Source organism: Arctopsyche grandis, chromosome 8, assembly GCF_051622035.1.
Source record: "Arctopsyche grandis isolate Sample6627 chromosome 8, ASM5162203v2, whole genome shotgun sequence".
Lineage (NCBI taxonomy): Eukaryota > Metazoa > Arthropoda > Insecta > Trichoptera > Hydropsychidae > Arctopsyche > Arctopsyche grandis.
Window position 1 is genome coordinate 17,951,951 of NC_135362.1, and position 27,962 is coordinate 17,979,912.

General features: G+C 35.2%; 1 protein-coding gene across 1 annotated transcript in view; it reads right to left on the reverse strand.

Moving 5' to 3' along the window:
• LOC143916120 (uncharacterized) overlaps positions 1-27,962 on the reverse strand; it is a 202,673-nt gene that overhangs the window by 65,407 nt on the left and 109,304 nt on the right. The window contains exon 4 of the mRNA XM_077437035.1: positions 11,925-12,035. Coding sequence (XP_077293161.1) covers positions 11,925-12,035 — 111 coding nt within the window. The remainder of the gene's footprint in view (positions 1-11,924; positions 12,036-27,962) is intronic.

A 27,962-nucleotide genomic window follows, 5' to 3' on the forward strand; every position in this document is an offset into this window, starting at 1 on the left:
ATCGGCTTGATAGAACTGGCATTTTCCATGGAAGCCAATTGATCAGATCGAATCAGAGGGCGAACTCGTCCATCGGGGTAATTGTCGAAGCGAGCCGGGAATAAAGTTGATTTATGGGGAGCTTTGTAATACGTATCACTTCGTCACAGGAGCTCGTGTTTGTCGTTTTAGAAATTCAATAGAAAGGATAATCCGGGATCGTTAGCGACGCGCTCCGGGACCAATTTGCGCTGCACAGCATCACAGTAAAAGAATATCAATTTCTATATACATATGTACATATCTGTTCTGATCGCACGGTATTGAATTCGTTGGATAATTAAATAGTAGTGATAGAGATCGGTTACAGTGGTGTTGGAGGTTGTCAGAGGCGAAACAGCGTCATGGTAAACATTATCTTTGCTTGTACAAACGTAATTAGAAATCGTACGAGTTCCGGTGCGGAAGTAATACGTGAATGTTGCGGGGTGAAACAGAAACGGTCCTGGAGGATGTTGTTTGCAACGTATATACTAAATGTGTATGTAATTTATCAACTAATGAAACTTTTGAAACATTCAAATGTGTACATATTATATTGTACGTGCCGAGTGTCATTTAACGTTCAGCTATTAAATGAACCTTTTTTTTATACGAAGACGACAAACAATAATCAAAAGGTAACACATTCAAGCGGCTACATGTGTATGTATGTACATACATTTATGACAATACAAACGGACAAAATAAGTGCTTAAATGATAGCAAAGAATAGTTCATCTAGCAAGTGGAACTCAGATAGATAAACCCAGGAAAATGCGAGGAATACAATTGATGAAGTTTGCACAAGATACATAGACAGGGTAAAAAGACAATTGAATAAACTTTCCCGGGTGAATGGTAAAATATGAAAAACAATTGTTATTAGAAATATGTACATATAATAAATTTAAAAAAATTAAAAACTGACATAACAATGAAATGATCAGAAAATGTATTAGAAATATTTATGTACAATTTACAAAAGTTTTATACATATTTATATTAAATACTTATGCTTCTAACTGCGAATTCCGAAAGTAGCATTCAAGGAACACTGGCACAGTAGACTTTACAATTAATTGAATTTCATATTTGATAAAACGCAGCTAAGTCGTCGACGTCCAAAGAAAATATTTGTTTGCGGAATGGATGGTGGGATGGGTGGCATTTTCAACCCTCACTATGGTCGATTTGTGAGTGTGTATGTAAGTATACAGGAAGTGACGCGTTTTGTCGTTCGGGTCCAAATACATCAGTCAAGAGAGAGAAGCTGGCGCCAACGGTCTGACCCCGCGAGATACGCCCGGAAAACGACGATCGATGCTCCAGGGGCGGCTTCAGGAAATAACACTCTTTGGACACATTAAGGACGCATTTGGATTCACGGCTCGGTTGACATCCACCCCCATTTCGTCATATTCCTCCATATACAAGCATTATATTGCGAAAGAGCGCAAAAATTTTTTTTGATGAGAAAAACACGACCTACTCGTTTCCGCAATAGCTGCGAAACATCGATATTCATTGTGTGCGAAGGAAAAAAAGATAACGACATTAAATTGGCATTTAACTTAGCTGGGAATTTGCAACATTCTATCCGGATTAGCTTTCTCCTGTTAGAAAGTAATCAAATTGTTCTTTAATTCTTTAATGTACTTAATACATATGTATGTATGTATAAATAAATTGTCGATGGCAGGGAAAACCCAAAGCGAAAAAATATCGAATCAAATATCGCTTAAGAAACACTACTGATGAGGTTCAAATAAATTGTAAATCAACCAATTTCGCAAAGTTTTGGCAGGGAAAATTTGCAATAATTAAATTCATTAAAAGAACACATTTTCAGGAAAAAATAGTATTTTATATCCAGATGAAGTAAATATGTATGAATCGTGGTCCGGGCATCGGGGGTACAGCCATGGCTCTAGCCCTGGGGCCCAGGTCGCGAGGAGGCCCAGCACTGAGAGATATACACATTATATGTATATATTTTAATTTGTTACGAAATTGAGAAGTGTCTTTCGTCTTCGTACTTCGTAGTTATATTCAAGTAGCAACTTTTCGGTGATACCTTAGCTATTATTTTTACACCAAGACTTTTATTTGAAACTTTGAAAATATATGTTATCACTATCAGGTGATTCTCAATCTTATTACTCCTTAATGTGAATTGTGAAAAATATTGAAGAAATAATTTTTAATTTCAATTTTGAAACTTTTTTGGGGGTGGAGGGGCTTAAGCATGCTAGTCAGGGGCCCGGCTTGGGATGTGCAGGCCATGTGTATGATATTTTGAATTATAATGAGAACTTTAAGCAACCAAACACACGTGAATCAATTTTAAAATTAATTTTGATAGAATCTATTAAAATATACATACAATAGCTCGATTTGAATAAAGGTACAACATACAATTGCAATTTAAGCTAAATATAAAGCGGTTATCTTAACGGCGAATCAAAATTATTCGAAAATTATTCACACTGTATTTATTTATAATTGAGTTAAACGAGACGAGGCGAATTAACGAGGGAAATTAACATCCTAAGTCAATATTGCTTTAACCCCAATTAAACGTTCTAGTTTACGAATGTTTGTAATGCGCAAATTTTTTTTTCGATTTGGGTTTATATCACCAACATTTAAATTTCACATACTAGATATATATATATATATATATATATATATATATATATATATATACATATATATATATATATATATATATATATATATATATATATATATATATATATATATATATATATATACATATATATATATATATACATACATATATAGAGTCCTTCTATCCCATAGTCAAATTTTTAATTAAAAGTTGGTTTAATCAGTTTACGTCATGGTTCGACAAGTCGACAGGACGATCGATACTACGTGAGTCCTCTCACACATATGCACATAGACAGACACACACTTACGTATAATAATTATCAACGTATGCAACCGACTCCCCCAGATCGTAAAGTAGACAATCAGGGATGATCGTAAATAAGGGGACAGGTGCGGCGGGACAATAGCCCGTCTGCTGCAAGGGATAGTCCCGTCATTTAGTGTACGTTCGGCCCGAATAAAGGATCGTTACTCAATTTTCCGATGGGTGATTAACGCCGTTCCACTCCCAGTAATGTGTAAATTAAACGGCATTAGGAGTGGAACACGTTGACAGCGCTTGGTTAGGTCGCTTTAGGGTTAACGTTCCAAAACGCAAACGCCTCCATTGAGACAGTTTAATGATTAATTTTAGACAAATAATTCGACAGTATAACTGACTAGTTCAAAATACCCGGCTAAGTTCAAGCGACAGTTATTATGTTAAACGGTCTAAATAATATGAAGGGTGAAATTATTTATATATAAGTATAATATTCAAGTGTGTTCAAAGAAGATAGGTTTAGATTAATGTATTTTTACTTTTAAATTAAAAATCTGAGCATTGAATTCATAAATTGCCACAATGGTTCAAACTTTAAATAAATAAATTCGTTTATTTATTTTTTTGCAAGACTGGGCGATGTCGATGACGATGTAATGTCGGGACAGTCGACCTTTCAGGTTGAATTAAGTGAAGAAGCAGCAATATTGAGGCGCACTGCAATTAGTTTTACTCGATAAATTGGGAAGAGGAACATCTACACATGTATAACGGAGCTGTGATAGCAGCTTCTGAAGTGGAAGACTTGAGTGGCAGGGATTGTCGCAGTGTTTTAAACTCATGTTTTGTGTATTATCATTATGCGTAATAATGGTATTTGATGTACAGAAGTTTGATCAATATGTGTCACCTTGGGCAAACCTATGAGCGGGGTTAATATATAATGGATAAATAAATAAAGAAATAAATATGTAGAAACTTTTTTGGTGTCGGAGTTTTGTAAAAATATTGAAATACTGCATGTTTCTGTTTTAATAAATAAATAAATGATATATAAAATCAGGTATGCGCAGAGACGTATGGAAAGATGTCTGTTTGGAAAAATAAGGTTTTATATTGAAGCACACCAGGAAGTACGATCAAACAAAATCACACATACATATTATTATTATTATTATTATTTATTATTATATTTATAATTATTATTATTATTATTATTATTTGAGCAAGTATATAGTATGTATGTATGTATGTAGATGGAATCGACGGGGTATTAATTCATCGTAGTATTGTTTTCGGAATTACAGTATTATATGAAACAAACGCTTTTCATGTTTCAATTACAAAGCGAGCGAAATGTTGAAGTTTATTTTATAATACAGACAACGTTTAAAGTTTGAATACGGCCAAAGTTACGAAATTCCCGTTTAAGTACTCATAACACCGGAAAAACTTCTGGAGTTGGCTGTTCAAGTAACAATTTGAAATAATTTCTTTTATTGACGAGGGTTTTACGACGCAAATATACATACCTCCAAAAATCATCACGATAACATACAAACATACGATAAGGAATTGGACGACCCTGTCAGTATATCGCATTACAGAAGTGTTTTTAGAAGCATTAAAATTCTCAAGCTCCTAAGACACAAGGTCTAATCCTGGTTTCCGGATTTAAACCACGAATCTAAATCTCCTCTCCGGTGTATAGACTTTATACTTTGGGCTAATTAATGATAATGTTGGCAACGTCTTAAGTATAATGGCTGCGATCTTAAATGCACCATAAACGCCACATTAAATGGACAGGGCATCGTTCGATACATCACCGGAAGTGTTCCGAACAGTCGAAAATTTCCTCGAAACAACCCAACGAAACGTCGCATTCCGAGAACGAGCTCTCATCAAAATTGTCAACGTAAAATGAGCTCTTCAAGTTAAATGATTAAATAAAACGTCGCTGTGCGGTAAAATAACTGCTGCCTCTGTCGTGGCAGGAAAAGCTCACTTTATCGATATTGACATGCAACGGTCAAATAAGCTTTTAGTGCACGGGCACAAAAAAAAACTTATAATTAAATACGCAAGCTATGAATGAGAAGAAAAAATAACATAAATGAAAAAATGCGAGTATCAGATATGAAGGAAGGTAGTTTTTGATTGAGATTTACTTGCATTTTTGGGAGAATTTAGGAAAAGCGACATGCGTTCGTCAGGAGCACTACACCCAGGCTTCGGTCAAAGCCGCAATTACGGGTCCTAATCAGGATATTCGTGGGTCTCGACATGGTTTCATAACATGCACACATAATTTTCGTAGAAATTCGTTGGCGTGGCTGAAACCCATAAGGCCACCAATCGTTTACTGAGCGAACAGACGCATTATACCTATACAGAATTTACAACATGAATACAGAAAAAATAGAGACAGGCCTTATGTATAGACATTCAATTCGCTTGCTCAGACATCGATCCAGCTATGAAGTATATCTAATGAAGTCATGATACGGAAAACTCAAATTCGAACATAATATTTTACTATCTACATTCAACAATGTTTCATGGTAAGGATGTCACTGTAGTGCTTGTGTTATTACTTTATATAGGATTTAGATATTAATGAATAAAGATATACACTGATAATTAATAATCGTATATTTTTTTATCATATTATATACGCAAAGCAAATAAATACCACACACATACAAAAGTAAAACGTAATCTTATGCCATAGGATTTTAGAATTAGATTCTTCATAAAGATTTTTGCCCTCGTGGCCAGCCTTATTTGACTTGTATTTGTAGCATATGTACGTTGTCGTTAAATATGGATGAAGAATGAATTTTAAGGGTGTGAAACTTGGAAAGGCTAAATGTAATCTAGGTATGGAACTTTGTATGCTAATTATATACTACATAGATATGTAACTAAATATTGTATACTAGTGACCTGTGTGCACATAATTCTGCATTCGGTAAAATATCGCAATTCAGATCAACGGAATTAATACTTAATTAATAATTTAAAATTTAATTAATTCTTTTGTCGGCACTTATGTGAACGAAGTGATATGTCGCATCTCTTTCACGATATACGATTTCCAGGGAAGAAAGAGAGATGGATCATGGTTAGTTAGTACTACGTAAACACTAACCAAGCTCTGTATCTTTCCACGATATACGATTCCAAGGGGAGAAAGAGAGACGGAGCATGGTGTTAACAACGAGTACTTCGTACACACGCACGCACGCACGTATTAAAAAATTATTATATACAATAGGTGAGAGGTGTGACATAACGGAGCGGGTGAATAGCTTGAAATGACAAGGTTAAACATTGAAGAATGGATAAAATGAGAACAAGTGCTCGATTAGTACTTCAAAGTATACAAACGAGTACAAGAAAGACAGCACTTGAGATGGGTGAATGAAGTATGAAAAATGTGTGATAAATGAGAAATGAGATGAATGAAATCGTAGTGGGAAGGCCTTCATCCTACAGTGGATGGCGAACGGCTACAAATAATATACATATTAATTATAATTGAATTGTTACTTTTGTAACTTGATTTCCATATATTTCAGAAGCTAATAAAACAATCACCGAAGGATTCGAATTTAAGCCATATCCATGACTGAGATATCATTGTGGCAATGAAGTCATATTGCATTTATATGTACATATAGCGATATATAAATTTGGGTGATGTATTGAATATACCCATACCATGTTCCTCATTATCGTTGGGGATAATAGAGTGCCCCGAGGAGGATTGTTTGAGAAACGTTGCCCTATTCGAGGCAGTATTAAGCCGGACGAATATCCCGCAGCAACGGCAATAACACGCAGCCGAGCCAGATAAAGTCTACCCTCGATTGCAGTGTTTTACCGGTCCTCACCCATTCAGCGGTTGCACTTTTTGTTTCTTTTCCATTCAATGAAAGGGCGAGAGTGGCCACCGAACGCACACACCCCTTAATGGCCTACGTCTGTGCGCCAGTATATACAGTGGAGTGGTTGAGTTTTTTTCCGCCCCGCAGCATTCGCAGGATGACCCTAACCGTCGACATTAAGTGCATAGAATGAAAATAATGGACGTGCTGACGAGATAAGACAAAGAGACGTGAAAGACACAATTGAGAACGGTGGGTGGATTACGATGCGAATAAATTTTGACCAAACTACCATTATATTAAAGAGCCCCTCGTAAAAAATCAATTTCGGAGTGTTACACAGGTCTTTTTCTTAATTTCATATATAGATCAAATTTAATTTTTATATTGAAGAAATTGAATAAAGGTCAACAGAATTGAAATCCAATAATCTTCATAAGGGGACAGAAACTAAATACTAAAAGTAGGTGACAATATTTGTTATGGAATTGTATTAATAATTTGTCATTGAAGCTTTAAGGCAACCAAGTCAATTAAATTACAAAATGCATTCATTTGGTGTTAAACTCATAGAATTGAAGATGATTTGAAGATGAAGAGCAGTGGCGTGCCGTGGAAATCTCTCTATTTTTGTCGCACAGCCTTACTTACTTGTGCGCGAGCAGGATACGAGCGAGTAGGGGACTAGATGACGTCATACCGAGTTATATCCTGCTCGTGCATACGTAAGTAAGGCTGTGCGACAAAAACAGGGGGCACGCCATTGGCATTTTTTTTTTCACGGCACGCCATTGGCAAATTGTATGTAGAATATTCTAACTACGTAGAAAAAGTCGAGAGGAAATTTCGCTGGCATTAATAGGAAATTTAAAAATAAGGTCAAATTTGGCCAAAATCATTGTTCTTGATATGGGTAAATAAATGGAGGACTTATATAATTTAAATTAGCAATGCAATATTCAAGTATTTTAATATACTTTGAAATAAGATCATACATATTTTGTACATTGTAAAATAAATTGATTAAATTCAGTCACCGTTTGTGAAATATTATATGTATAGGTACCTACTATCGAGCTGGAGTACATAAGCTTAGAGTGCGCATCTCGCGTAATCCGACCGGCACTTGTCTACATTAAGCCAACTTGAGATCAGCTGAGGTCGGATGCTGGGGACCTCCGTGAGGGCTCCCTCCGTTTCACGGAATGTACCCGGCGCATTCTTTGCGATTAGGTCCAGATCTGGGAATAAGCGGAAAGCAGAGTTCGCTGCTAACAGTCGACCCGTACGTAATCCTCTTTTTGAAGTTCCGGAAAGCCACGCTCGACTCAACCCGCCCATGCTAAATAATTCAGGCGAAATTTAAGCCGACACTCTAATATAAACATACAAATAATAATTTAAATATTTGCACACTTCGACACGAATCTGGTTACGGTTAAAAATGAAAATGTCGCTTGCACTATAATACATATGTAGTTTGAGTTGTGCAAATAAATTGCGTAGCGAGCGTCACGAGATAAAAGCGAGTTTTATTTATCTGCGGTCGAGAGCGCACTTTAGCATCGGCCAGTATTTTTATGGGGGCGTTAAGACCAGCCGACAGATAGGGTCTCCGAGACCCAGGACCCAGAGGCCCGAGGGTCTTAAGCACTCACGAGGGTCCTCAAACGCGCGTTGAGGGCGCCTGCACATGACCAAGATTTCATACGATGCAAGTCTTGTATAAAATCTCTACAAATAGAGACAAATTAAATGTATGTAAATTATAGATATGTATGTATGCATATGTACATGTATGTGTGTATGTATATATACTTCCGACTGTATTGAATATATAATGTAAAATTAAAAAAAAATCAAAGCTAAATTAACCATAACAAACTATGACAATAAACTATGTGAAAAAATGGGTTAGTCAAAAACGCAAAATACAGTATAAGTTTTTAAAATTTGAACATTTAAGTTTATCATTTTTATTTTAGCGATTTGATTTGGAATCAAATAAATAAAATAGATTTATTATGTTGTAGCAGTTTTGGCGAGGCGAGCGTTTTCACAAGCGTATAATATGAATAATAGAATCAGAGTGGTAAGTTTGTTCATTTTTATTCCGCTTTTATCTCGAGGAAAGTGAGGTCTCGTAGCGGTGGAAAAATTCCGCCAACAGTTTTCCAGTGTCCTCGCATTTATGGTAACCAAATTGAATTATGGGGAAAATATGTGTCTGCAAGAAACACGTGTTTACGTTTGTTCAGTGGGAAAACGGAGGGTGAGTCTCCAGGTCGTCTGCGACTCGGCCCGTACACATTTATCACTCAAATGGTCGGGATTCGATTCCGAGAACGGGAAAAAAAATCGCGGACACTGAACGATAACACTGTTAGGATATGGAGAGCTCGTATATCAAATAAAGAACCCTACAAGCATCCATCCCTACTGGGATACCTAGAATTTCGTACACAATCTCTGACGCGACTAAGCATTTCAACTAAAATGAGACTTTTCCCCAAAACGAGATGAGATGATGCTTTATCTAAAGTTTCAGAGAAACTTTGCTTAGTTCGAATTTCGTTCAGTACACCACTGACTACGTATCTAACTACTACGAGCATGCGGTGGCGTAAAATGGAAAATGCATTAATGTGTAATGGACAACTTGCACCGACTGAATCTACCTTACCTTTGATGCAGTTCCGATGTAATTGCATTTGACGACATGGTCCCCTACAACTCGATTTTCTCTTTGCAAACAATTTGGCAATGACTGTTTTATAAGCTTTACAGCGAATCGATGAAAATTTCCTCTGTAGGCAGTACTTATCGGCACAGTGAGAACAACTTTCGGGATAGTAAATAATGAAAATATACTTTTCTAGGTAGAGTTTGCCAAAACAACTCGCACAAAAGCCTATTCAACGCCAAATATACGACTAGGAGGTACAATAATCAATAAACTACATTCAACTAAGCGGGGACGAGTTGGCATTTATTTCCTATAGACAGATACTTGCTGATTTGCGGTTTTCAACATAATAGAAAAACACACTCCATTTAAAAATACAAACATTAAACTTTTAGGCACAAATACATAAAATTGAGACGTACATATATAACAGTACTCCGACGGTTATTATTTACGTATGTGTACTTTGATTTGACAAAACTATAATCATAATTATTAAGAACCATTGAAATATCGATTATCTATATTAATCTTATAAAAGACTAGTTGTTTTACCCGGCTTCACTCAGTGTTTATAATATAAACAGCTTAAACATGGCGAATCTAATAGTAAATATTCATTTGTTTTTTTATTAATCGAAAAAAAAATCGACTCGTCATAGAAATCCTGACTTGTTTACGAAGTTCCCAACCAATGTTTCTTACATACAAAGTCTCTTTCGAAATTATATATATAACCAGAATCCGGCGACCCGGCATCTTCGCCCCCGTCCCCATGTCGTCATAGAAACTTTCCCAACAGTTCCCAACCAACATTACATATTTTCTTACATACTTATATACATACAAAGTCTCTTTCGAAATTATATATTAGATGTATACATATATATGAATATACCTATGCATACTTATATACCTACCTATTCGCTCTATCCAGAATAATTAAAAGTTTTAATACTTCTGGAGAGAACGCATTTTTAAGTACAAAATTTAAAAAAAATATTAAGTTATAAAATTTATAATTTCTATTACATGTGAAAAATTTTCAGTCCGTTTCAATTAGCGGTTTGGGAGATAATTGAATTCAAAAACTTAAAAAAGAGAGATCACCTATAAGGGGAGGTGCCATTTCCGGTCAACGTGATCAGTGATCGATTCTGAGTTCAAATCAGTCAAAATCTCGAGTTCGAACTTTCGTATGATCACAAAACTTCATCTATTGTTACTACGTAACATAGATAAAGTAAAAATGTATGACATTAAAGAAATAAACATAGTTTATTTATTTAATTTCACATACATATATACGTATATATAATTTATACGTTACTACTATCGCACAGAGCCTATCTTCATCAGCACGTATGTTAAGTATATCTAATACGACGTTAAACTCAAATGACGCGACTGTCACCCCATTAGCGAAAATAGTGAGAGCGTATATGCCTTTCGCGCATCTGATATTTGTGCATTTTAGCTTGTACTTTTAACACAATTACCTTTCAACGTAGCTGGAACCTTAATTAAACAAGAGTGAAAAGGTTCATTTGATTACATGCACACTTCTAGCGCCATTAACTACACAGGAATATTGTGCACGGGAAAACGCGACAGTGCGTACTTTAACGGAAGATTCATTAATGATACGACTGCGTATTATTATTATGAGATGGTGAGGCAAAATCGATTTTTTAATATAACGGGACGCTCCTTCGTGCTCTGTAGCACTTTTATTTTGTTTAAGCGAAAAGTTTCGGGCGTATCGAAAAGGGTTGTCGTCCAATTTTCCCGGCAAGAGCGGTTTTCCGTGTAGCCGCCTAATCCTCTTAATTTATTGCAGATTCGCAAATTTTTCGCAATACGAAGAATTCAAATGAATGCCACTGCGGCCGATGAAGTGAAATTGCGCGTGCGAGATTTATTGTTGTCTACAAAACCGCCCTCTACTTAAATAATTTCGCTTATTTTTCTCTATTACTTAGGGGAGAAAATGGCGCTTTTCCGAGGTTCACCCAGAAATAAAACGCAACTTCCCTAAGAATCGCCATTAATATGTCGGAAAATCTAGCTTACGTGAGAAATCCGCGTACACTTATAGGGTTAAACGAACTAATAACTCCATTTACATTATTTTTTCGTAGGTTTATCTATTTATTATACGAATGTTATTAATTAAATGCAACGAGAATACGAGCTTTTGTTATTTCACAGCACAAAAGGATCTACGCGAGAATTTCGGGAATGAATTATTATGTTTATTTACTTGTTACAGGGAAACCTTTTCATAGGGTTAATCCGCCTCTTACTACGTAGGATTTTATCCTTTCGTGGATTATAAATGAGACGTAGTTTACTCAGTACGCCTTATTTTACACGCAATAATCTATTTATCATAACTATATACATATGTATGTTTCTACGTATATACCTTGGCGAGCTGCTGCTGAAGTCTAGCGACCGCCAATCTATCCCTGTGGGCGTTCGAAGCCTCAGCTTCCAATCTCTGTTCAAGCTGACGTATCCTCTCTTCGAGGGCTTCCTGCAACGTGAAAAATTAACAATGGCAATATTTGACAACATCAATGACATGTGCATAATGTATGTAGCGGGCGAACACCGAAAGGGGAGAAAGAAAGAGGGAAAAAGGTCGAAATCTCTAGATGTAATTTCGGATCTATTCAAATGGACCTTTCCACGTGGTAGGACGAGATAAAAAAAGAGAGCGAAGGGCGTTTGCGGAATTTTATTTACACAACTGAAATTCCGCATTTTCATTTCTTGCATTGTGGAGGGCCTACGCGAAAAGGGTAGAAATGGAGCATGCCTAGTACTGGCGAACCTTATAATTGAATGCAAGCTCACGCTCTGCCCCTAAATTTGCAAACACACACAACTATAATATAAAACCAAAATTGCGCAGGCGTCGAGTTTTAAATGTAAACATATTTGCACAAAAATAAAAATAATGAAATATGTTTCTAGATATAATATATGTATCTATTACCTGATACTTGTATCGATGATTTTCGGGTATTTATTTTGATATTTTTGATTATTGATTTGTACTCTAACTGATAACTTTGTACTTTAAATTTATAAGATATTAAAGCTAATTTTATCCTGGCTAATGAATGAATGGAGGAAGATATTTGAATTTTGACGAGTTTCACGTGGAATTTTCAAATCTAGCCCAGTATCTCAATAATTCAGTATTCTTCTTTAAAATATAACCATTAACCAAATAAGTATGTAAGTGGCTTACATTTATTCAACTTTTTGTATGTTGAACTACACTAGGCATACAATTTTATAAAGCTGTTTAATAATAAGATTCCAATTGTCCGAAACATTTTAACTTTAGCAAAGGAAACACATTAGAACACAATGCTCACGTTTGAATTGATCGACGTCTTCTTTAATTACGAAGTGCGATCGTATCGGCGTTTCATAGTGTCGAGATTTAAATTAAATGCGATGCACGCGAGATTTTATCGCGTATCAAACAAAACGTGAATGATTGATCGGCCGGTTATGATAAGTGCCCCTCTATTATTATTTATATACGAAACACACAATACATATAATACATAAATTCATCAACGACACAGTTGAATAGACTCGAATCGCTATTATTATATGTACTTTATGCTCACTTTTTTTGCGTAAAGAATTTATTCAATATATGCGGGACATTTTGCGTCTTATCCGCGTCTACATAGTAAAATAAATCGTCTATAAAGTGCGACGCACACGAGCGACGAAATGTCCGATTATCGTACCGTCGCCACTTCCGGTCGCATAAACAACGCATTCCTCTCGCATTTCAGGAATACTTTCCTTTCCGCTTTGTCCAGACATGAAACAACCAATCGCTATCGTTAAGCACATCTCGCTAACCCTTTACACACGGCGAAATCGTAAATCTGCACACAGAGCGCTGAGATACGATCGTTGCGTCCTACCTCCCTTACATACAAAAATACGCAACAGTGCAAAAAATAAGCTTTTTTAAATTGCAAGTTGAACTTTATTTTATGACGAAATGCTTTTGGCAAATGTTTCGAGGGTGGTTTAGCGTCGATTAATAATGAAAATGAAGTATGATGATGGAGTGAGAGTTTTCTTTACCCTTGCAGGATGACGGAACGGTCGTGTATCACTCAAAGTCCCTCTTAATTACAATTTAATTTCCCATAAATTAAAACTTCAGAAAGCGCATCACAGAAAGCTCTGAGACGGCTTTCGGAGATTTTTTTCTCGACGGGAGACGTCTTGCTTCAAAGGGATGAGGCGAGAGAAGGCTTTTAACGCTGAAAATGGCGGAAAATCTACATCAACATAATGTCGACGAAACTTTCGAACGAAAGACGCTAACGTTTTGTACCATTTAAATAACGCAAAATTAAATCACTTCATAAAAAACCTTTATCTATGGACACTAATAGTTGTAACTGAAATTTTAATACAATACAAAAAGATAACATTTATCAAACTTTTTATAAATAAAATAGGCATTGAAGGGGGTAATGCGTACACCTCTTCAAAGGATTTCTTAGTGTGCGTGAAGAGGTCGCAGATAAAACTTCCCTTTTAATTATTTTTAATTATCGTTGTAGCCATAATTTGGGCTGGGGTGTTTAGCGAAACGTTAATATTCTTTAGGTGAAGTAAGCGAGGCAAGGAAGATGGGGGAAGGAGGACCCCCCATTACGCGAAACAGGATTCGCAAGGACGAGATGGATGCACTTCATTTTACACGAGTGCTAATCTTATTCAGATTCTCGTTGGGGACGAGAATCTCTTATGCTCGCTTTGATGTGCACCAGTTGTACCGAAAATCACATGTGTACATATGTATGTATGTATGTGTACACTTTTACGAAGGTATTTACCCACTTTTTAGTAGTCCACAAGACGAAAGGATTATATCACACAAAGAATCAGTGTTCTTCGAACATAACAAGGATTGAACATTAATTTAATTCAAGTGTGACAAAAATATTTCGTAAGAAGTACGTTAGATGAATTGGGATGGATGAGTATTAGAATTAGTTTAAATCTTCGTTCATTGTCTTTTGTTTATAAGTTAGATCATAAGTTATTACCAAAGTACTTTAAGGATTATACAATAAGGAATAGAAATATACATAGTTTTTATACTAGAAATAAGGACAAATTAGTTGTAAGTAGAGTAAGAAAAAAGAAGACGGCTGGGGATGTTTTTCACAGGTGTGTGCTCATGTACAATGCCTTAGAGTTAAGTAATTAAAAATGTATTTTTAGTCAAAAATTAGTTAAATAGCTAAAATTATATAAACAAACAAAATAAATAAGAAAAATAATGTTTATTGAAAAAAAATTTGCATTGCATTTCAAAATGTGACTCGATCTATAAAACTGATTGAATTCCTTGAGAGTATTTTATATACGCGGAGGAATAAATTCAAGTTGAATTTTGCATAATTCCTATTGAATTTCTGCAGCTGCACCCGGTGTGTTGCAACTGAAGTACTACATACATACAACATAAATCAAGCTTGCTTGTGCGACTCGACTATTGGACTTCCATTATTCGTTCTCGTCTGCGTCTAGTAATTAATTGCATTGAAAGGCTGGTTATTACGACAATAATGAAACAGTAATTTCGAAGCTCAGTAAACGAATAAAACTGAGCTTTTCGTAATACGTCCACCTTCGATAATACGGAGACGCGACACATCGTTCTAACATAATTAAATCTGATTTACTGTAAATAGTTTTTAGTGCAATGTGCAGTTGCAATGATTGCACCTGTCCGTTCGCATTTCCTGCAGATTGGCGATGTAACCAGATAGCGTTGCTACATTTGACGACAATGTATGACTGAATTATGCAAACCCGATGTGTATTATAATGACGTATATACGCAGTGTCATAAATGAGAAATATTTCCATGCAGAATTTAAGAGAAGAAATTTATTCAGATTTTGTATAGGTATGCTTATAGTTATGAATATATGTTGTACTCTGCGAGATATTCCCGTGAGATAATATTCGGCTGCTATTCCTCAGAATTCTTGAGATTGTTTTTATTCATCAAAAAAAACTTTAAGATGCTTGATTTCGCATAAAAGACAAAAGCTTCTCAACATGCAAACGTACATATGTATACATATATAAATTTAATACTGTTTTTTATTTTATTTTACTAGTCCACTGCTTAATTCTAAAACATGGAATTCTCTTCTAATCCAACAAAGTATGTTCCATTACACACTTATACTCTTTTCCTATGTATCTGTACATATAAATATCTGTACATATGTACATACGTATTTACATATATTCCCACAATTTATGTACATATGTTCAAGTTTCATATAACATTTAAATAAAAATAAAGATATAAACATTATTTTGTAAGAGATGTTTTAAAATCTCGAGTAAGAATTTGCAGCGTTAATTCATTGCGAATTCCTTAACTCGTAGAATTTATTAATAAGCTTGAACATATCTACCGTTTTCGGCGAAGACATTTCGTTAAGTTCAACATTTTAAACCTTGGATTTTATATTGTATTTTTGTGCTTACGATTTGAATTTTCATCGCGATGTCGAATTTTTTCTTGGTTGCACGTAAAAGCAACACAGGGAAATTTATTATATTGTCATAGCTTCGTTTTTCTCGTTTCGCGGTTGCACGGAAAATAAAAAGAAAATTTCCTCGCATGCTTTTCGGTAATTATGTAAGTGGGAAAACTGTGAAAAGTGATTTATCATCGGGGGCCCCCCTGTCGGTCTCCTCCTCCTCATCCTCCCCCTCCTGTTTCTACCTCTTCGATGCCAGTACGGGAGCGTCTTATTCTCTCTCCTGGTCGGGAATTGATTCGTTTTGGCCTAACTTGATTTCGCCCTCGGTGAAAGCGAAACAATGAAAAACTCCGAAAAAAAAAAAAAAACAAATTGGAGAGGAAACTCCTGCGCCTGCAGTACAGAGACGACGTAGGGATTACGTACAGGAAGCAGAGACGATCTTTCCGCTTCCAGGAGCGAATTTTATTAAAATTAATAATACATCGCGTTCTTGTTTACATAAAATTAAAATTCAATCGAATTACAATTAAGATACATAAAAAGTATTCGACGACGGCAAGGGATACATAAAAATTTGTATAAACGCATAAATAAAGATTCTTTACTGAACGTAACTTTTCCGTCTTAAAAAAATTACCGTCACGACATAAACCATTCCACGTGATTTAATTTTAAGAATAAAAGCTCAATTTGAATCCAGCCCCTTATTTGTCTGACTTTGACGTCGTTAGGTCTGGTTGAACGTCTGCGGAAGAGGAATGTATCTGCACGTGAAAAATGATGAAAACCTGAATCGGACAACTTCACTCCAGACACGACGGAAACTAATAGTCCACGGGTGAGCACGGACCGAGAGGAAAACATATCATTTATATCAGAATAACGTTTTCGTAGCAATCAGTAAAGTTCTCGTAAAATACAGTTTAACGACAGCATAACTATCATAAAGTTACATACATATACATATGTACATAAGTAAGATATACGACGGGTGAATACTTCCATAGTTGCATTTAAAAATACAAGAAATTTGAACATTTACACGTACAAGAAACTATTGTTATCAAACATATGTACATGCATATTTATGTACATACACACATACATACATATCATCGATTACGCCCGCATTCGACGCTGCACCACCGAAAGACCATTTTACACCCAAATAACTAACGATCCTTCACCAAAGATTACCGTTTTTCTTCCGGGCTTACGGTAACGAGCCGCTAAAGATTTTCCGCGAAGTCTGAGTCCGAAATAATGGCCGCGTTGCAAATCCCGCCGAGTCTTTTCGAGAAAATCCACACCGGAAATTGGCTATGGAAAAAACATGCAAACCGAAAGGAAATAAATTATAATACGGCTGCTTATAATATATGCTTATAGTGCAGCTCTTGATGGTGCCAAAATGAATTTTGAATACACAATAAAATCTGCGGTATATTTCGTTATTAGATATTTGATCAACTGTCAAAATAATTTATCTATCATGAAATTTACAATCGAATTGAGAAATGTGAAAAACGATCTCCACCACAAAAACTTTGTAAATGAAAACTAGGCTGTTTGCATATTTATTTATTTTTTATTTTATCTACTATGTATGTATGTACATATATATGTATGTGTACATACATATTATGAATGTTTAACAAGTACATCAACGTTGTCAAACATATTTAAAATGAAAGATTTACGCTGGAAATGAGTTCTGAATCGTGCAACGTTACAATATAAATATGTACATACCTATACATACATATATATGTACATAAATATATAAATGAAAAGATATTGAATTCACAAAACATGTACGTATGATTGAATATTGCAATGTTGCCATTTCATAATGCCCGACGGCGGATTTCAACGGAAGTGAAATCAAAAGTAAATATTTGCAGAAAATGGCACAAAGGTCGGTCAGTTCAAAGCATCGGACCGAGTGGTTTTACTAACAATTTTAAAAATGTTTGCATTGCTAGCTAAAGGCTGTGTAGGGTGGGAATCTGGGTCCTAAACATATATAAAATAGGACCCTTCTCGAAGTCGTAGTAGTCCAATGATAGATAATATAAGGATTTAAGTAAACACCCACACATAAAATGTAGATGCAATCAAAATAAATACAAACCATTTCGTTTGTTTAAAATATTGAATATTGATTCAAAAATTGGTTATACTCTTAAGATATAACGAACTATTCTCTAAAGCGTTCATACTCGTAAACGATAATCTAATTTTGCAAAATGGGCAACAATACGATAGTGGCCCGAGGGCGACGAGGATAATGAGTGGACGCGGGTGCATCAGACCCCAATAGTCGCAGACGCAGTATCAATATTTGCACAGGATGCGCCTCTCTTACGAACCCTCACCTTACCATCTCCAGGTGTGTTGACACAACGTTAATAACCCCACTGACTTGCAGCAAAAGCCCCGCGGCCACTACAATTACAAATGGTTGCGGATCACTGCTCAAGCAATCTGAGTTGATTTTCGAATTCAAACTCGAAGCAATTATCCAAGTACGAATAGATTATTGTGTATATTACACACATATATCTATGTACATATACATATAACAGAGTGTAAGCACTATTGCAGTATCAGTATTATCCACTTTACGGAACCCAAAACCGGTGACGTATCAGTAAAGCAAGAGCGACCAGAAATAAGAAAATATGATGTCGAGCGGTCACAGAACATTTCGAATCGGAAAAGTGAATATAAATTTAAGAAGTTTTTATCCAAAATCTTGAATACGATTTGTTTATTTATACATATGTATATATGAACCTATTTATGTAGTATAGCTAAAGAATGAAAGAGTATCCAAATTAGTATGTAAAGTATTTTATATAAAAAAAAACTATGTACAAATAAAATGCTATTAACGTATCGATTTTATCGATATGTTAATAGCATTTCAAATCGTAAAAGTAAAGATAAATCACGAAATAAATTCGATCTATTCTAATAGTAACCAATAATAAATTTCTATTAAAACCGTGCAAAGTTAAAATATCGCATTCAATCCTGTTTTAAACTACGTAATATTTTAGAATAAAAAGACAATCGTAAATAAAGAGTAACCACTCAAACGTTATATCGACGGGCGGATAGGGGATATGGAAAATATTTAAATACATATGTATTTTAAACATACACTATACATAGATACTTTATGAATAAATAAAGTATGCAGTGAAAACAAAATGTGCTGCGAAATTGTACGAAATAATAAAGTAGGTGGAATGAGAAAGCATTCAGGATTGAAATGGGTTTATGAAACATTTTTATGGAGAATATTAAAAATTTTGTATGTGGAAAAGTTGATGCAATTCCAAGTGCAGCAGCCACCTTCACACGGTCGGTACGACAATAGAGCAATTAGAGGTTGCGATAAATTTTCATGGGACGAAACTAATTGCATATTGAGAGGGTGGGTGGTGGGTCAGCGGCCTTCGACCGACGGGGGTACATCGAGGGGGCTGAGGAGGTAATTAAAAATGTTTTATGTCGGCGGACGCTCATACATTAGTCATTATAAAAACATAGCGCGTCGGAAGGGCCGACGCTTTATGGGCCCCCAGTGGCACCCACCCAACTTTCCGCCCCCCCACGCACTTATTAACAGATATTGTAATCTAGACCTTTTTCAGGAAAGTGGTCCGATGGGCAAACTCTCGTGTAGCATTACCTAAGCCGGAAAAAAACTATTAGTTTCCATCAACTGGACATTATCACGAATATCGTGGTGCGTTGAAAAATATAAAAAAAGATGATGATACATTGCGCCGCCAGGATTTCGTCTAATGGCGATTTATTCGGGTGCACAAGTGGGTGCAGGGTGAAAAGAGCGTTAAATATGGATTTGTCGACCGATAAATATAACAATGCATCGCAAAGCTAGGGACATTGTGTACTATTTAAAATAGTCAAAATTCTACAATTTAAATGGAAACAAAAAAAAATGATTAATAAATACTTAATGTAAAGACATTTTCATATCGTAAAAAAAATTTAATACACCCCTCTTCGACTTGCAAAGTAAATACAGTTACCCTCCAATATCAGCATCGATATTTTTTATGAAAGCATCCCTAATCAATACCTATGCTAACTTGTATTATACATGTAAATAAAAACGAATTCGTTCGAATAAACTTTTGGTGTAAGAATAAAATTTATTCTAAATATATGTACATAGAAACACATAACGAAGTTAATTTCCGTATCTGATTCAAATTTGATTTTAGGTCTTCCGGACTCCATTGAAACGCTAATATTACTTAAATTAATTGCGCATAACCCAATTCGACGATCGTTAATTGCGATAGCTTTCGTTCCGGAAAACCCAACGTCGAGCCGTCAAACCGTCGCGCGTCCCAAAACTTTATGTGCGGAGTGAAAGGGTTAATGCGAATTAGTTTTATACAAAGTGAGGTCTTCATCGAGAGGGCCCCGCGGGCCTCGAATTACCTGATACGCTCAATAAACATATCGCCATAACGAAATTACAGCCCTCGTCGACCTCGTGTAATCAATCCTCTGAGGTTTGAAAGACTACTCCTGACAAAGGAAACGCATCGCTTCGAGAGGATAAACAGTATATCTAAACAGTCAAAGATAAATGTGCAATTCTGTATCGTCCGTTCTATCGCGAAAACAATTAATTCATTAATTTTATAAACACATTTCTTATCACACACATAAAAATAATCTATTTCGAATTACGTTTTAAATTATATCTTAAAAATTGTTAAAACAAGTCATAATTGTTTTCACAACTTAAATAAATTAAATAAAACTGTATAGCATTAGAGGAAAATAAATTATTGAGCTGAGTTGTGAAATACTTTTTAGATTATTGAAATGCTAATCACGACTGTGATAAAATTAGTAGTCAGAATTCAGAGGAGTATTATGTGAGTAATAAAAGTTCTTATCCAACGTTTATCTTTTTCAGGGACACATTCACCAAATGAGGTTAAGGGTTATCTTGAAATAATATAAACCGCAGGAACACATTTCCGTCAACAATTTTTTTTCGCCGATATTTAATTAAAGTGTGTTTAGCGTGCTGATTATGTACTTACAAAATCAGTTATTAATTGCGCTAATAACTGACTTGCAAAGATGAAAATTAAATTACAAATTTATTATACATCAGTAGATATATTGAGGATAAGATAAATCAGTATTTTAAAAGCCAAATTATTTTGGCCATTCGCTAAAATAGAACTACGGGAGGGGCCATTACACGCGAAATGGTACAACGTAGATAGTTTATCTTTTGGTTTTGACAGACTCCACGGTCGCGAATGATCTTTATCGTCATCGACAAAGTGCACCGGACTCCATATATGGCCGGCCCGATCGCCCTTGGGGGAACACTTGATATTGATTTGTGCGGACCACACAAGCACAGCCATATTGTATTATGTATACATATTTATGTATAACTGCATAGGTTAAACAAATAAAAAAATAATAATTTTCAATAAAAAACAAACCCATAATTGGCGATAGATAAAATTATTCAATTAAAATTACAAGGTCGGCATTTTTAGCACCTGTATTGGTCGATTAGTCACAGCGATAGCTCAACTTGTACTACTCAAAGCGTTCTGTTTACTACTCAAAGGTCTCGGGTTCAAACTGTAGTACATACGTATGTAAATACGTACATACAAAGAAGTTAACAAAATATTAAATTTTATCGATATATTAGGAATAGGAAATATTTGAATTATTGAACTGGGACTTTATGTATGTACATACATACATATTATGTATAGATATTTTCGGTCACCGTGATTTGACAGAATGTTAAATTACAGAAAACGCAAATATCAGAATGCAAAGATCGAAAATCGAAAGATCTTAAGTCGAAAGATCAAAAAAAAAAGGTGCATGGTAAACGGTACATACTCACTTAATTTGCGCGAGCAGGATACAACAAAAACAAGAGGAACAGGGTTTTCCTCCCGTATTAATGTGCGCGCGCAGAATACGGGAGGAAAAGCATGTTCCTCTTGTTCCTGTTGTATCCTGCTCGCGCAAATTAAGTGAGTATGTACGTGAGTATGTACCGTTTACCATACACCCTTTTTTTTTGATTTTTCGACTTAAGATCTTTCGATTTTCGATCTTTGCCTTCCGATATTTGCGTTTTCTGTAATTTCACATTCTGTCAAGTCACGTAGACCCAGATATTTTATATACTAAAATTATATTTTATATTGGGATATAAGTAGTTTCTCATTTTTTTCAGAGTTAATTTTTGGGACGCAATGCTACATATGATTCATATACATACTTTTCTTAATATGCAAAAGACAAAAACCGCTAAAAACGTACCCTTACACATAATTTACTAACAGACTTTAGACGAAAAACAATCATATAAGCACTATTTCAAAGATAAAAAAATAGTAGTACTAGAAGTAGACGGTCATTCTACGAATCAAATCATTTTCAATGACTTACGTTTCTCACTAGGATAACGACATTGGAGACTGTAATAAAATTCGTTATAGTGAAATGACTACTTTCAAGACGATGTGTATTAAAATGGAGTTTCGAAAGTGTAATGAGTTAACATCGATATCGCCGTTATGGGCGAAGTGGGTTGTTAAATTAAATCAATTGGCCCCCGATCGAATATTTGGGAAAACCTCATAATCCTCGATAACAGGAAGGCTAATAATGCGTTATTTGTGCGTGGGTATGTGTGTAAGGGAGGGGTAGGGAGTAAGCCGTTGGTCGGGACACCTGTGCTCCAGATTTACTGCCTGTAGCGGTGCGCCAGTAATGGCCATATATACTAACTGTTAAACTTGTACGTACACGCACGTGCGCACGCACGCACCGAACCACACAAAAGGAAAAGTCGACAAATGAAAAGTGCCACACGTCCGGAAATCGAATCGAAGAAAAGCCAAATGAGAGGCTCAAAAAAACAAATGAGAGGCTCGCTCAAAATTTCCTACCGCTCTGAAATGTTTCCAAGACGCTTAAAATTGGACATGCGATTTGGTTACCTGACAGGCATTCGAGTCGGACAAATAAGCTTTAAAAGTTTCCTCCATTGATTTTTTTAAGTAAATCATATACGTAGCCTGTATGTTTTTATCGCACTTTTAAAAATATCTTATAAAAGTGCAACTAAATGTGATTCTATAATTCATTGCCTTAAATAAGGCATGAAATTTAGGCATACACTACATATGTATGTACATACATACGTAGTAGATACACATACATAGATCAAAATGTACATAAAAGCGCAAATACATTAATTGTGTATCCAACAGCCCTTCTCTACACCGAGCTGTCGTTTATGAATAATTCACGATGCGCGTGACTTAATGACGCACAATGTGCAATTCACCATTGAAACTGGTATCGAACTTTGACACCGGTTATCGAAATCGTGCATTTGAATGCAAACTGAATAGACACCACTTTTGAAAAGCTCAGCCGATTGTATTAATGACTCGAGTGAACTTTGCCATATATGTATAATAATTGTAACATATAATACATACATATATCGCTTACAATTACATACCTATACAATTGCGGTTATGTAATTGTTTGCTAATTAGTAAACATTGACAGATATTAATACCGTTTATATAATATTTTCAAATACAATACAAAATAGTCAAGTTCATCTAAACAATATATTATACATATGTATATATGTACATATGTATATACATATGTATAGCAGTAAGAGTACAGCATTAAGGATAAGGAATAAAATTTTATCTATGCTAAATATGAAATATGTATCTTTCAATACATAAAAGAACCGCAATTTAGTTATTTTTTCGTAATAAATTTACATTAAAATTTTATTCGCTCTCTACAAATGTGGCGTGCAACATTAAGATTTACATAGAGCTTTAGATGGCCCCTAATGCCCTGCACGAATTAACCGTTTCCGCCGGAAATTTCCCGGCACGAGGTCTGACCTCTCCTCTCGGCGAGACATTTCGAATGGAAACAGCGTACTCGAGGTCGTATATAGTTTCGAAAATCACGTCACAACTTCAGATAAACGCCGAAAATTTCGCACGTGCACTGGCAATGGAGTGCGAGGCTATACAAATGGTAATTTGGTGAATATTCAAACACGCTTGCGATCCAGTGATGGTGCGTAACTATTATATATAAATGTACATATGTACGTGTTAGTTGGTAAATAAGTCTATGCATTATATATATATATATATATATATATATATATATATATATATATATATATATATATATATATATATATATATATATATATATATATATATATATATATAATAAAATGTGCATTCAATTTAAATTGAATTTTTCGACCGAAGTGAGAAATCTTCATCGACTGCTTCCACGTGAAAAGCGAGTAGACCGTCTCAAAGGAAATCCAATGGAAACATTTTCCAGAGACGAAGACTTCCAATTATAATGCCACAAAAGGTTTCACATAAAGAGACGGATTTTCAATTCCTTTCGATAGTGAGAAGTAGACTGGCGGAAAATAGTTTTCATCGAAATGCCATGCGTTCACGTGAATTGAAAACCTACTGCATTCAATATATATATAATACATATTCATGATAAGTATATGAATTCATAATTATATATAGTAGATGAATTCATAATATGTTTTGAAATATTACAGTACGAGTCATCCGAACTACGCAATCATCTGTTCCATTAACTCACATTCAGATATTGACATATTGATTGATGAAGCGGATACATTTTAATGCGTTCAAACAAAATATATGTGGATATAAATAATATACAATAAATGAAATGCATAATATACGAAGGACTATGCAAACATGTACATACATATGTAGGTATGTGTAGAGAACGACCCTGGAGATTTTTCGAATTAAGTAATACGTCAACGTGACATTAAATTAATTAGAGCCTCGAAAGGATTTAACCCTTTCCGGTCCAGAGAAGACGAGACGATTGGTGCACGTCAAAAGCCGCCTCCTAGTCGAAAGGGTGGCGATTGTTGCAGGTGAATTTACATTTTCAATTGGATTTGTCGGGATACAAAATCGTAACGTGTCGAGGGGAAAAGATCAAATTTGGAACCCCGCCGGTGAAAATCGTCGAATTCGTTTAAATTTAAATCACATTAGTTCTCGAATGCAAATCCAATTTTGGGATATATAGGCAATTCACCCCGTACGTATATGAAGTATCTACCCCATTTTTTTTTTTAACTTTATGTGAGAGTGAACACTTACATACATAGGTACTTGCGCTTGTATTAGTGAAGGACTTTAACTTTGAACGACAAGACAAGGGCCACCTGAGGTGATGTCGCAGAGGCTGCGGGCCTGGACCGCCCCTACAGGGCGTTTAATAAAGCGGCAGACGTGAGGTGGCCCCCAGACATCGGCAAGTCTCTTATTGGAAACGGATTTGCATATCTAAAGACCGGCAGCCGGTATTACAGTAATTAAAAGTCTCGCGTTGAATTTCAATTTTTCACTCGCCACCGCCATTGTTATTGTAATAACCGAAGGAGATGGTGCTCCAGGGACGTGAGACGAGCGCCCGCCACAAAGGAAAGGATTATGGCGCTCCGTCACGAACAAAGGACGAATTAGAATGAGGCTTCCTCCTTACGCTGTGAGAGATTGCTCGGATTATGCGCGATAAGTTAATCTTATTCCAAAATAAAATTAATTGTCCCCCATGAATCACTCGAGTAAACAACAGGCCCGTCAGCCGAATGGACCAAAATACCACATATATGTATATGTGTGTACATAGAATATAAAATATCCCTAAAACAACCGTTCGAAAGATTTTTTTCTTTAATTTAAGTTTTCACAAAGTGTTATAAAGAAAAATGATAGAAAAGCAATTACGGTTCTCTTTCGTCTGAAAGGGATCATGAGCTCGGTAAATACAAAAGAAACGAGGGTTAAACACAAAAATGAACTGTAGAAGCTGTGCGAGTTTTTCGTTTAAAATTGGAGGCTTACCCGGTAAGACTCAATCTCTCCGGATTACCTATATTAGCTTCGATGCAAGCAACTTCTCTCATATGATTTATGGATTTGCGAAGACAAGGGAATAAAGTAATCTTTCACTAAATAGAAAATCTCGCATTTTGCAAAACAAATACCCCTGGGGGCAAAAAAAAACATAAATTGAAATTTGAAAATACTACTAATACTTATTTAATCATATTATAATATTATTTTCATATAAAGGCTAAATAAATAAATTCCAAAAAAATACAGATTAAATTTAATCATGCTCCAATTACAGATTATACCTACATATATATACGATTATGATACATACATATATATACTATTATTTTTATATTTAATTTAATTCAAACATGCTAACACACTCATTGATCAAGACAAATATATTCAACAGTTCTCATTTATTTTCGAGGAATTTTGATTTAAAACCATTGTGCGTTCAATATGCGAGACTTTAAATATTGTTTACTTGTATTATCCCTCGGTATTTCGTCCGATAACCGCGTAGTTACGAAGGGGGTTGCAAAACCCTCACAAACCGCACGAAACCCTCGACAAGTTACGACTTATACATTGTCCTATCGCTTGTTAAATCTGAAGCGACGCATTTTCAAAAACTGTACATCAAAATATAAATCAATACAAAAAAACTGACACCGATCGAAGAACTGTAATGTTTACTTATATGTACCATCGTAGCACCTGAAGAACATTTGCGACATCTATTAAGGACACCCTCCTCCCTCAAGATCTCGTATGCCACTCAACGTTTGAAGTGCGCTGCTGCTGCTAACGCAATTTATTGCACATCACGAGAGTACATGACGTAAAAAATGCACGGGCAGGTTTTTCCTCCCTCGCGCAGACATATTTGCATACAAATGCAGTCCAAGCGAGCGGAAAAACAGATTTTGCAATTTTTCAGGGTTGCGATGCAAACATGAATATACATTACGCACCCAATCGAGCGGATAGGGGATTAAACACGGCCAGAACACCCTGTGGTCGCGATCGATATGGAAGAAAGCGAAAGTGACGAACGAGCCGTCTGCACATACTATCTATACATACTCGTATATTGTACATATGTACGTATATGTGTACATATTTACACATGCACACGCACAATACAACATGGTTTGATTCAATCACTCAAATTTGAATTTGAATCAAACGTACAAATTTTAAATGCAATATTCAGAGTAATCAACACACGCGATGTGCTCTACACGTTCATTTTCATAAATTAACAATTTAACACTCTGAGACAGTGTTATTACGTGCGATAAGTATGAAGTTAAACTTTTCATTTATTCAAAGTATTTCACTCGTAGTTCAAGTTCATTTATTTTACACATAATTTAAAATACCCATTACGGGTTTAATTTGCATATTTGATTTTCAAGCGTTTCTGCCTGTTTTTTCTACTAATTTGCGTAAGTCCGACCTTAGTGAATATAAATAAAATAATAAGTGTTTAAACTCTCATATAGTTTATTATTCTTGAAAATATAAAGGCTGATTGATTATAAAGTTTTTAGAAAATACAGCAAAATGTTCTAAAAAAGTCTAAAAATGCAATTCGTAAATAAACTATTCAATCCATTGAATTTGATCTTGTGCTAAAACGTTTTTTAGATATTGTATTTATCACGTATATTGAAATACATAGGTATTAATAAAAATCATTAAAAAAAAATAAACCTGAAAATGGAATCGCCACAACAAATAGGCCAGATAAAATCAACAAATATGACGTTTATTTAAATAATAATATTAAAAAAATTAAGTAAATATTACAAAAATAAAAATTCCGCAAAATATGTTATGTTTGCTTTTATATTCAAGCAAAAATTGCGT